We start from the raw sequence: 13,312 nt of genomic DNA on the forward strand, positions 1-13,312 counted from the left end.
TCCAACTGGCTTTGACATCTTCAAAGGGCCTTGTGCCGATACTGCTTCACAGCAATCATATTTGGACTGAATAAAATAGTGGAGGTGTTGTAACGAAATGAAAGGATGTAAGCCTGAGTGAATCTCTATGAAAGCAGAGATATGTGAAGGACTTTGCATTGAATGTTCAAATCCAGCAGTTTTGATAGACAAGGAGGACAAATAAGAGATTGTAAAGAACATGAACTTTTAAGCTTCATTTATAAAATGAAGATTGTTCTAGGTCCATGATGTTTCTTTTAAAGGGTACACGCTTTCAAGTACAGTCAAGTACATAGACACAACTGGACCATTTTATCCACATAAAACCACACTGATTCCTACAAAATGAAAGCTGTCCAACTAGATAGATAGATAGATAGATAGATAGATAGATAGATAGATAGATAGATAGATAGATAGATAGATAGATAGATAGATAGAAAATGAATTAAACATGATTGATACTATTACTCTGCACAAAATCATTTTCTTAATGAGTATTTTTGTCCTAATTTGTTTCATTTATCTTTTTTCGTCTCGTTTCCATGTCCAAAAAAGATAAATGTATTTAACCAAAATTGCATTACTTATTAAGGCATATATAAGATATGTTCTCTGAAAACAAGATCATTGTTCTTACTGTATTGGCAAACATAACTAAAAAAAAAATTTACGCTTGATACAAGAAAAATTTGTCAAAAGGGTAATAAATTTAAATTTAATGCAAGATTTGTCCTCGGAGAAAAAAAAGCCTTAATATCTTAATGCTGTTTTACTTGTCATGGAAATGTATTTGAGTTTGTTGTTAGAGTTAGGTTTATAGAGCAGTGGTTCCCAACCACGTTCCTGGAAGCCCCCAGCACTGCACATTTTGCATCTCTCCTGTGTCTGACACACCCATTTCAGGTCTTGGAGTCTCTGCTAATGATCTGACGATCTGAATCAGGTGTGTTTGATTAAGGAGACATGGAAAACATGCAGTGTTGGGGGGGCCTCCAGGATCGTGGTTGGGAACCACTGGGTTAGAGATATAGATGTTAAATAAACAAAAAATATATATATTTTTTTATTTATTCAGTATAGGGCCTATCAAAACAAAAAGGTGCTGAACAAAAAGGATGTTTCTAATGTATTTCAGTGCTATTCAGAGATCAGTGAAAGCTCTATTTACAGCACTGTTCTGAGATCAGACAGAGCTGCAGTTGAGTTGCTGGTCTGAGATCACTTGTTGAGAGAATCTTTTAGAGCACTATCCTCAGATTAGTCGGAAAGAGTATTGAGTACTGGCTACTTCATTGAGATGAGTATGATCAGCTGTGAGAGGCTCTAACAACTGTAAATACTGTATATATGGGCTGATTTAATTAGTCTTATAGGTGTATATCTTGATGTGTATATCTCACCCCGATGCTTGTGGGCTGTGCAGTGATTCAGGAGTGCTACTTAGAGGAGGAGATTGGAGTAGGTGAGGACCATCAGTCAAGTAGTGGGGGAATGATAAAAAAAGCCTATTTCTCAGCTGCCACATTAACTGTGTGTGCAAATGTGTCCAATCATGTGCATGTCTAACTGTCTTTTTCTCTTTCTTGTCCTTGATATGATTATCTGTAGCTATGCATTCAGCAATATTTCACAAGCTGCAACATAACCTTTCTATTATGCCAGTCATCATAAATATCAATGTCACAGTCCACATGTGTGCTTGAGAAAGGGGACTTGAAAAAACCCTATTCCCCAACCCCCGCCCCAGCTGCCTTAAAGCACTAATCCCTGCACAAAAACAGTAAGAGTTGGAGCTAAAGGGGATGCTATTTTACCCCATGATTGATTTGATATCAATTGCTTTTGGGACTGAGGAGAATTTGAAAAGTAAGTGGATTTGATTGGTTAGATGCTCTTTTCCTATACTCTCTTTCTGCTCCAGGTCTCCGTATATATATTTTTTTTGAACCTCTCATACACAGAGGGCAAAGGAGAGTGAAAACGAAGGGACTCTGGCTCATGCAAGGTGATTGATTTTCAGCATTTTTAGAGGCAAACAAAATAAGCAAGACCCAGCAGGGATAAATCCTTCATAGATTATACTCCCCACTGCAGTAAGACTTAATTGGTAACCAATGCCCTTATTGAACTTAGAGGGTAGGAAATTATACATACACTATGCAACTAAAATGTGACCAGAGTTACCATGGAAGCATTGCACAGCATACCAACCTGTCAGCAGAGTCTTGCTTCTGTGTATCTCTCAGATGCATCCCCACCCCCTTCCGTCCTTTTCTTTCACCCGCCCATTTTTTTCTCTCTTATGCATTCCTTTATGGAAGATGAGCCATGCCTCTGAGACATTGGTCATGGTGGGGGAGGTGACTTTCACCATGGTCAGTGAAAATAATTTTCAAATACTATGTATTTGTAGTACCACCATATACCAAAAGACAAATATATGGTCCCAACCAAAAAAATCTAACCTCTGAGAAGACAACATTGGGTGCATTAAAGTCATGGCTATCAGCAGGTATGAATATGGCTGCTTGGTCTTTAGCTTAGTGCCCCATGAAAATCTTAATATGGTTCTTGGGGAATCAGAAACATTGTAAGTCTCTATCTACGCCTTGTCAAAGCAATTGCTTGTTACTGTTTCCGCTCTACTACTGCTGTAATACTGCAGACCAGAGGAGCCCCCCTCTGTTATTATCTGCAACTGTGCAGCAGTGTGGCCTTCCTTGCTCTCATTGAGCTGCAGCAAAACCTGCATAAGGATTTTACCTTGACAACGATACATCCATTGTTAATGGCTGAACCTCAATCTCATCTGCTTTTACCATCAAACAAAAGCCTTGTTTAAAATGTGGCCTTATACTAAAGAACACCCATAAAGCACGGAACTGGAAGCCCAGCTACACAAAGGCTAACTCTCATATCTCAGGTCTCCTTATGCCACCCCCTGGGGGTGTTTTGTTTTTTTCTCTCTTGTACATCCTCCAGACTACCTCTCTTTTGGGCATGTGGTCAGACAGTGGTAATCTGATCAACCACACGTGTGCTGTCCACCATCTCCACGCACTCAATTTCCTCACGGTTTTCCACAGCATTCTTTCTCTCCCTCCGTTTTTTCTTGGAGGGAGGCAAGAAGGTAAGCAGGACAGGGAGAATGGCTAAACAGTGGAAGGCGGTGATGATGGCGGTCAGAAAGAAGCACCTGAAGAGCGTGCGGGTGAGATTTGAGGGCACGGCCGCGAGAGGGAGCAGAGCAGCCCCATAACACAGGTAGCTCTGAAGGGCAGGAACTCCATGTCGCTCCAGAGCCAGTTTCACCCAGCGCGTACGGGTGGATTCCCGGCCTAGAGCGAATGCAGACACCAGCGGAGCGCTGGAGTCTACAGCATAGTTCACACCGTAGATCAGACACAGCACTGAGACACAGTCCAACTCTACCCGCCACAGGGTCATGAAACCCACCAGACCGAACTCAACAGAGGCTACTGTCACAGTCAACCAGGCATTCACCAGTGGGTCAGCTGCCAAGAAGGTGGAAAAGAAGAGCAGAAAGAGAGCAGCGATGCAAGAGTTTTTCAGGGGTGCTCCAACAGATGAAGCATAACGGTCCATATACACAAAGGATGGATTGAAGATGATGAACTTCACCCTGGAGGTCAGTGATAACTTCCTTAGTGTGTCCAGCAGGATAGACATCTCCTCTCGTTTGTTTTCTGTCGTCTTGGCCACTAGAAACATACGCGAGGCTACTACATCAAATTCCCCATCCGCACGTTTGGCAAAGATGATATCGTCCGAGAAATGCACATATTGGGGTTGGCACAAAAAGCCAGACCGCAAGCGCTCTGTGAAGTTGCTGCGTGACAGGCTAGTGGTGATGTTCAGCCCGTGAAGGTAGTTGAGGTAACTCTCAAACCAGGAGATGCGTTCAAAACCTTTGGTGTATTCCAGTAGGTCCTCTTGCACGCTCGTGTTCCAGTACTCAATGGACTCGTAGATGTAGAAGCCAATCACGGGGCTGTAGCTGCTGAAATACCGCTGCTGTGCACGGGTGTATGCTATAGTGCTTGTTTCAGTGGCAACCACATTACTAAGATCTGACCCTTCACTGACCTGAAGGTAGCCCATGAGGGCAAAGGAAACATAAACCAAGTAGAACAGAACCACGAATGGTTTGACGTAGGTGTTGGTGATCCAGTCACAGTAGTACCGCTTCATAAAGGCTACCAGCAGGTGACTCTCATAAGCACGCAGTGGTCCTGCTTCTGTTACCTCCTCGTTGTAATGAGTGTACATGAGAAAACGGTACCATGCCGGCTTCTGCTGCAGCAACTCAGGCTTTGGTACACGCCTGCAGAATAGACTGTGACGGTAGTTGTTTTCCAGGTAGCCGGCAAACACCAGGTTGGAGCCGTAGAATGTGAGAATGTAGAGGTAGTTGAAGAGGACTGAGATGCAGGCGTTTCTACAAAAGAGACGCACGGCCTCAATGTTTGTGAATGGACTGGCCCCGATACCGAAGGTGACCACGTGCAAGGCCGTGCTAGCTGTGAAGGGCAGCATACAGTCAGAGAACACCGCAGCAACCCTCTCCTTCACATGCTGGTCCTCGCGGGTCCGACGCCAAGACGACAGCATCTCAAATGTGCCAAACAAGCCATGACCTGGAAGAGATGAAGAGAGAAAATGTCTTTCAGTGATTTATAAATGTGAATTGGAATGGTCTAAGCATAGCTTGGAATGATTTTGGCAGGCAGCTCTTTCAAGTGACATAAATGGCTGCTGGGAAAAGAGGAGACGTAAATAATTGAACAAAACATTGACAAGACAGTCACTCTGCAGCTGCATTGCAACAATGGGTGTGAGGGAAAAACAGATGCTCTCTTTCTCTGGCTCTGGTACTGCTTTTTGGGGACAAATCTAAGTCAAAAAGTGTTTAGCATGCATTGTAACATTTATACATCCATCAATGAAATCTAATTCTAATCCAATTCAATTCAGTCTATACATACTATAGCCTATAGAAAATACCATTCCTAATTTATAGCTCCTCACCAGTGCAATTTACTAGAAAATCAATCAAAATAAAGCAAGGATTCAGTCTTGAAAGCAAAGCCAAAGAAGCCTCTTGGCCACCACCACCTCTATTTACAGAGCATGATCTAACTATAGCCCACTCTCTTTTCCTCCATCTTCACAGCTGATGAATTTGTAGCTAAATAAATCTCAGTCACACTCACACACGATAGCCACATGTCATGTAAAATTGATCTGATGAAAGAAGAAAGCCTTATGGATGTGAGGAAGGCTGACAGCCCCTGTAGCCTTGGGACTTTATAGAAGCACAGAAGCCCAAGACATTAGGCAAACTGGGTCAGCCTACTTTTAGAAGTTGACATAAAGGAACCTAGGGTCCAAGTCATCATGGCAAAGCTGACACTCTTACACCATAACATATATTTACATGTGCTTTCACATTCTATTGGTCTTTTTTTCACTTTCCTCTCTAGCTTTAGACATCACTGGCTCATGCAGGCAGAGTGAGCAGATGGCTCTCACCTATAGGGTTGCCACAGCATCAGTGACTCATCATTTATGACGGAGGTTCCCTCGGTCCGATATCACCAGTACTGCCTCTCACACAGACCTGGGATGTGTGCCCAGCACAATAGCTAGCAGAGTCACCAGACAGCACTGGCCTGAGGTCATGGCCTCCACGATTGGACTCAAGTGTTCTGATTTTCTGCAGAGCTAAAGGTCTCAAATTAAACTAATGGGCAGTAAGAGGAGATTGTTGCTAAACCAAACAATCAAGCTCTGCGAGTAAGACAAACAAAGTGAGAAAGAGACTGTAATTTTATTCTCATGCTATTTTCTCACACTTTTGCCTTTGCTCTTTGCTTCTACCATTGACGTTTTCCTCTTTACTAATTGAACCGACTATATTATTTCCACTCATCTCAAAACAAAATAAAGAATACTAATGTAACACACAGAGACTGATTCTCAGTGTGCTAGTCCTTTATCTGCTGAACATCTCCCAAGATGCAGTGCAGTCTTTTTCTCTTCATAAACATGACATTAATCTTAGCAATTATGGCCTATGAAATCTCTCCCTTCCATCTTTCCATTATCATCAGAGGACTGTCAGATGATCCCAGTTGACAGCTAATGTCCTTGTAATGGAATTTGATTTAAATAAAAGGCTGGTGGCCTAAAGAGATAAGGCCTATTGTTTTGTCAGACATCCATTGTGTTGTACTTATATCCTTGTTTTTCTCTGAACCCCATTCAACCCAGTATGAACAACCTGGAATGGCACTGATATGCCGTGACACTGGCTGGCAAGTTCTGTTTTTACGCTAAGAAAGAGCTCTGAAGAAGAGCTCTGTAAGGAGATGCTGTCACTCGGGCTGCGATTGGAAACCAGTGGGGAGAATTCTGAGATTGCTGACGTTGAGTGGCACAATTGCCAAGGTTGGGATTGAACTGTAGAAGCATTGTAACAAGGATACAGATGTCAGTTTTCTTGAGATAGAAATTAAATAGTAATTTTGTGGAGTGGGTGGCACGGGGGTCAGTATAAACGCATTGTCTCTCAGCCTTCTGGTCTTTTTTTCCTAAGCCCTCATTTTTCTTTTCCATTTTTTTTTCTTTTGCTCCAGCCTATTATTTTCTCTACAGAAGCCTCCTCCCACACGTGGCACTAATTGCTGTGTGTAAGAGATGGCCAACGAGCGAGATGGATGTGATCTGTCAGGATGCATGTATGCATGTTGGTAATTAGTCGCAAGAAATCTGCTCGTGTGAATCTGTTCCACAAGCACACAGTTGATTCACCCAGAACGGCTCATAGACAGAAGACAAAAGAAGGGGGTGGAATTCCTCTAAAGGCTGTCTGTTGAGCTCTATCAGGAATTCCTTTGATGTGGAGCGTTTCATTTTTTATGATACACCCTGACAAAACTGCAGTGCGGAGCTTTCCGGACAGTCAAAAAGGTGTACTCGTTTAACCTGACAGTCCTTTAAAATATAAGCAGTCACAGTATGTAAATGGGGGATCAAAAGAACAGAACGAATATGCAAACAGCAATGGCTGCAAGTGATTAGAGAGTAAACAGCACAAATCACTGGGATGATGCATATACCATTCAAAAGTTTGGATTCAGTTATTCAGCAAGGATGCATTAAATTAAATTAAATCAAAAGTGACAGTAACAAGTTTTGTTTTGCAATTGAAAATTTTGTTTTAGATAAACGCTGTTCTTTTAAACATTCTGTTCATTAAAGAATCCTGAAAAAAACATAAAACGATTTGTCAACACCCCAGTGATGGGCAGGTTTAGGAGCGGGATTAGGGGTAGGTCATTCGTAAGAATTCATACGAATTGGGGAGCTTGTAATTTAGCAAAAATTAGAGTGAGGTTCCGTAAAACGTGTACGATAGATCAGGTTGAATCAACATATTAGAATAATTTCTGAAGAATCATGTTTCCATCACAGGAAAAAATTACATTTTAAAATTTGTAATATTTCAAAAAATATATATTTTTTTAATTTCAATGAACCAAACTTTAGAACAGTATTGCAAATTTTTGCATTATAGGAGGACAGGAAGGCGTAATAATATCTCACCTAACATGACAAACGGGATGCCCAGGTATGTTGAATTGTATTTCCCTCCTGTTAGGTTGAAAATGCCTGCAGAGGTGAGTGTAGCGAGGCTGACGGTCACCAGAGCCAGAAGACCCAGCCAAGGCTTTGTACGCACACAGTCTCGCATTGAGCAGCACAGCATGGCCAGTGAGAGGCACACAGCCAGGCTAAAGAGTAGCGGCCGTTCTGATACACGACTGGTCCTTTGGAAGTCCCTCTGAAGAGAAGAGGAAGTGAAGGGGTATAGGCTAAGCTCTGGATGAGCCTTTCCAAAGTTCTCCAACTCTTTGCAAAACAGCAGCTCCCAGGTGGCCGCCACCACTTCATTCAGTGGGCTGGCCGCTTGCAGGTAGTACGTGAGTTGAAGGGCTCGAGCAGAACGCACCCCGTCTCTCCCTCCACCTGCCAGGACTCCGCCCAGTTGGTGCCCAATGTAGGCCTCCCGCCCATCTTTGAGTTTGGTGATAGGGTAATGCAGAGGGGGTACTGAACTGTTGGATGCCCGTGCTGATCTCATCTCCTCCAGAACCCGCAGGATGTCGTCCACGATGCAGCTCTTGCTGTCATCCAACAGGCAGAGGTGGGCAAAGGTGTAGTTGAATCCCAGCATAGGAACCTGGATCTGAGTGATTGTGTTGTGCAGCTTGGGGTGGAAAAGAAAGGATACATTTTTTTTAGATTTTACTAATTATGTACAGGTAAATACATATTAACTAAATTTGAATTAGTCATTGAAAAGAAATACACTACCATTCAAAAGTATGATCAAATTCAAGAGCTAAATGTTATTCTTGTGTCGGCAAAGCTGAATTTCAAATAATCACTCTATATGCGGATTTTGTGCTCAAGAAACATTTTCATCAATGTTGAAAACAGTTGTGCTGCTTATTATTTTTGTGGAAACCGTGAAACTTTTTTCAGGAATCTTTGATGAATAGAACATTAGAAAAGAACAGCATTAAATTTAAATAGAACATTTTGTAACATCTTTGCTGTTTGTTTTGATCAATTTAATGAATCCTTGCTGTATAAAAGTGTTAATTTGTTTTTTAATAAAAGAAGAACAGGTGAAATGCACTGATCTTAAACATTTTAATGGTAGCGTATTGTGTTCTTGCAACATTAGGAATAAATTCAAATTAAAATATTTAATACTCAAGAGTAAACTTTAAGTATGTGATTAGGTCAATATTTCATTGCATTCAGTTGCAACTATCTTGTTGCCAGGCAACAAAAAAAGCCTGTTGCTGCAGGAAGAGTGTGCCAACAGTTTCACTTCCTGTTTTAAAACACAAACACAACATCAAAGAAAAACTTTTCCACTTTCTTCCAAGGAAATCCATGTGAGAGGAGGATTGATTGTCCTCTGAGGTCAGTCTTTCTGCGTTGTTAATGTCAGACTGATTAGACTGTGTCAGACTCAGATCACCGGGGGAGGCTGCCTCCTCCAATGCTCCTCCGGCCTCCTCGAGCAGCAAAGAAATGTCAGACACACACCAATCAGGCCTCTAATTGCTCAAGCTTGATAATTAACCCTCAGTTGGAGACTAAAGCATGACATCTGCATGCCCACAGTCTCTGACCTAGACGGACGCTCCAAATGGACTGTCTGCTCTTTACGAATTGGAAACAAAGGGCATAGAAAAAAACTATATATACGACACTGAATATAATCACCTCAAGTCCTTTGAACCGTGATTTTTCCTTCTTTCAGAAACAGATCAGATCTCGGAATATGCAATTGTCACACTGCATTCGACTATCAAATCATGGCTCAGCAGAGGAGAGCTAACCTCATTCCCAAAGGTGGTCTGTGATACAGTGAACAAGGTTATACCAAGACCTGTTGTTCTATTTCTGGACTATACAATGCATTGTGAATATTAAAAAGTTCTTAAGATGTGGTTGCTGCTCACAGGTCTGGCTTAGTTCAGTTAGCTTAGGAAAATTGAAATGAATGTTTCCAGTTAGAAAGGATGAGTCTAAATGCACATGAAGTGAGTACTTTGCATTTAATAATAAAGTGTCTATGCTAGCAAAATGTTAATATGAAATGTGAAGCCACAATTTAATCTGCATTCCACCAAAAGAGGTGAAGTGCTCTTTTGGATTTACTTGAAGTTAAGATTTCTTGCAAGTAGAGTAAGCAGAAGTTGCCAGCATCAAATTTCATGTTGGTGGTGTCTGGGGGAGTGAATTTTGGAGCTGGATTGGGAAGCTGTGTTACAAGAAGATAAAGTAGGCCACAAGCTAACACTCTGACCGGCACATTGGATGAAATATTTCTAATATTAAAAAATATAAATGATCCGGGGAGAGCTGTGGGAAGAGAACTTTCCTTGAAATCCTGTTAATATCATAGCACCTGTATCACAGGTGAGTTAAAATGACAGATTTGTTTAGTTTTAACAGACATACATGTTGTCAGAATTATATCCCAGTGATTCCTGAGTACTGGGACTAAAAATAAACAAAAAATAAACAAGATTAATAAATAAACGATTATGGATAACATAATTACCTACCATTTTCTTACTTACTATGGGACTATCAGATACAATATTTAATTAACATACATTACATAAATATTGATTAATCTAGCATTTTGACAAAAATAACCATACTTATTTTTCATATCACACATGCATTAAATGTATTGAATTTATTTTCCTTTTTGTATTGCTAGCCACTAATAGGAGCAACTTAAAACAAATGAAATTATCTAAAAACCTCAAACAAGTTCTTTACAATTTGTGCAATGAGTTATTCACATAATGTTGTGAATGTAGCCTAAGCATTAAGTAAGTTTGTAAAATAAATAAATAAAAAACGCTATACACCTGTGACTCTGTTGAACTGATAAAATATTAATTGAAGGACTTGAGTATAAAAACTGAATTAGCTATTGATATTACATAAGCACAATTTTTTTTTTTATAATGCAAATATCTAACAGTGCTGGAAAAAGCAGGACTAAGTTGTTAAGCCGAATAAGAGAATATATTAAATCATCTCTGATTTCAGGAACGTGTGACTTTTCTTTACATGTTTTACCTGTAAAATATGAGAGACTAATAAGCTTAAGGGAAAAGTTGGATCTGCGAACAAGTAGCTAAATTAATAAAATATTGTTTCAAGGAGTCCTGACAACATTATTGCAACATTTTAAACGGAGAAACTATGCAATTACTCCAGTGAAAGGTCGCTCACCTTTAGGACTGAGTTAACGTGGTGAGAGTCCAACACGCTCCCCCTGCGGGAAGTCACGATGACCCGGCCATATCTGCCGGGTGTTTGCAAATCCGAGTAGAGGGTGTGTTTGGATCGGTTTACGGGGAACAAACTATCCACCAAGTTCCCCTCGATCTTCGCCAGGCTGTGTTTGGGGGCTAACAGGTACTCCACGTTTTCCTCTATGCGGTATCTGCTGAAGCTCGCGCCCAGCAGGATGGAGATCAGCACGGGCGCGGAGGCGAAAAACACCGGGTGATTGGCGACAAAGTGGCCCAGTTTGTGGAATGACGTCCTGAGCCCTTCGTGCAACACTTGTCGCAACATCCTAGAATGCAGCAACAGCGCAAGGGCGACGAACCAGCATCAGCATCAGAGATCCGGAGCATCAGTGTTCAACCCACGCAGCTGGATCACTGAAATGATGAAGCGTTGCGTTGAATCTCATCAGGTCCTTCTGGGTCAGAGACATTTTGTTAGTAATGCATTTACTCTACTTTTAAGAAGAAAAGATAAGTCAGAATGAAAATGCATTCTTAACTCTGCAGCGTTGGGCGTTTGTTTGCATGTGGCAATATCAGTGTGCGCATTATTCAGAGACTTTCAAAGGGGACGACTTTTCTTTCCGTATTCTGTCAGTAATTTTGGGGCGCAGCCGGTTGAGGTTCGTCTCGCGCAAAATGTTTTTTAGCGTCGCTTGTACAGTTAGCTACCCTGGAATTACCTCAAAGCCGTTTTAAACAAGACGCTGAAAGGGTTTGTGAAATGCAGTCTATAATGAAGTCATAAATAATGGACTATTATGATTTATCGATGTAGCTACCATCGCACATCTAGAAGCGAAAGCGCTCCAGTAGCGAAACGTTGCTATGATTATCTTCTCAGAATAACGCTATTTCTCTACACGAGCGTGTATTTTAGTTCAATTCTGACTAATTTGTAATCTAACTTTAACTGAAACTTCGTTTGAAATATACACTTATGAATAAATACCTACTTTTAAGAACCCTCAAACCATTTGTTTTGACTTTGACATTTTTGACATTTTGGGTTCAAGCCTTAATTTTGGGGTCAACATCCAACCCCCTCCTCCCCACCCCATAATTCGCACCCTGAGCAATTGTGGTCACTTTTTAAAGGAGTGACAGGTTAGGCTATTCATAGACAGAAAACCCCTTAACCGGCATGACGAGCTGAAAAGTGACAAAAAAAAAAAAAACACTGTCTGGTTTAAACTGTGTTTTTTTCGATAGGGAAAGGAAGGTGGTTTTGAATTATTACCAGTCACGTCTTTGCAGTTTCATCTCATCTGAGAGACCCAATTTCCATAAATGCGTCGTTGATCCGAGTGCCAGGAATTATATGATCGTTTCTCGTAATAGAAACGAATCACTTTTCTCTTTGAATATCTCCACAGCGTCTTAGAAAGGATGAATCCAGTACATATATCGGTGTATTTCTAACAGTGAACTGGTCGTGTTCTTATAAACAGTTTCAAATGCACAAATACAGTTTTGTATATTCCATTATCTACTAGGTGCGTGTCATTGATCCATATTAATCCCGTGCCGCGCCCAGCACGACCGCTATCCGTTGTTACCAATCTGAAAACACGAATCTCCTCCACCGACCCGCGGTGCAGAATGCGTGCGGGCTCCGTGCAGCTCCAGCTCGGCCACTTGTGTGCATTTCCGTTCCGAGTTAAGGCATTCGTTTACTGCGCAAGGCAGCTCAACACAAAATAATCACAAACGAATGCGATGCGGCACTTAATTGCTCAGTTACGGAGCTGATACAGAAGTTCCAGTTTCCCGAAGAGTCGGCCGGTGAATGCCGGTGGTGCCCCCACCCCCATTACACCTAATCACGGGAATGGGGTTGTGGAAAGGCGAAAGGAAAGATGTTCTGATTGGTCTGTCAACGTTAGACCATACAAGAGATAATAACACACACTGAGACAACGATTATGTGACGGAATGGATCTGTGTGACAGCCTGTTAAAAACTGACGTGTTATAGAAACTGTTTGCAATTACTATGCTAATTTACACGTACAATTATTGTGTCAGTACACACATAGCACACGCACTTTATGTTATCACCGTTAAAATTAATACATTTTTTCATGGAAAACAGGATTTAGTACTTTTTCTCAACACCCAGAAAAGTCTTACAGATGTAACAAACTGATTTTTGCCTCTACAGAAGAGGAAAATTGCTCAGAACCAAAAGCCAGTCATAGGCTTGATTCAGCACCATGGACAGAGATGAATGAAGTACCACTTTTCGTTTTTTGGGAGGATCTGGAGGAGAACACTTTTGAAGATAAATTTGGGGACCATTAAAAGAACAGTTCAGCCTAAATGAAAACTTGCTCAACATATACTCACCCTCAGGCCATCTGAGAT

At 41.3% G+C, this 13,312-nt stretch overlaps 1 protein-coding gene across 1 annotated transcript; it reads right to left on the reverse strand.

The window, feature by feature from the left end:
- Positions 1-3,030: 3,030 nt before the first annotated feature.
- Positions 3,031-11,232, reverse strand: LOC306863485 (patched domain-containing protein 1-like; the record flags this gene model as incomplete). The annotated part of the gene is made up of 3 exons (XM_079406834.1): positions 3,031-4,682; positions 7,654-8,317; positions 10,885-11,232. 3 exons carry the CDS (start codon positions 11,230-11,232, stop codon positions 3,031-3,033), a joined length of 2,664 nt encoding a protein of 887 aa, XP_079262960.1.
- Between the last annotated feature and the right edge of the window lie 2,080 nt (positions 11,233-13,312).

The sequence above is a fragment of the Barbus barbus genome (genome assembly GCF_936440315.1).
Source record: "Barbus barbus genome assembly, chromosome: 44".
Taxonomy (NCBI): Eukaryota; Metazoa; Chordata; class Actinopteri; order Cypriniformes; family Cyprinidae; genus Barbus; species Barbus barbus.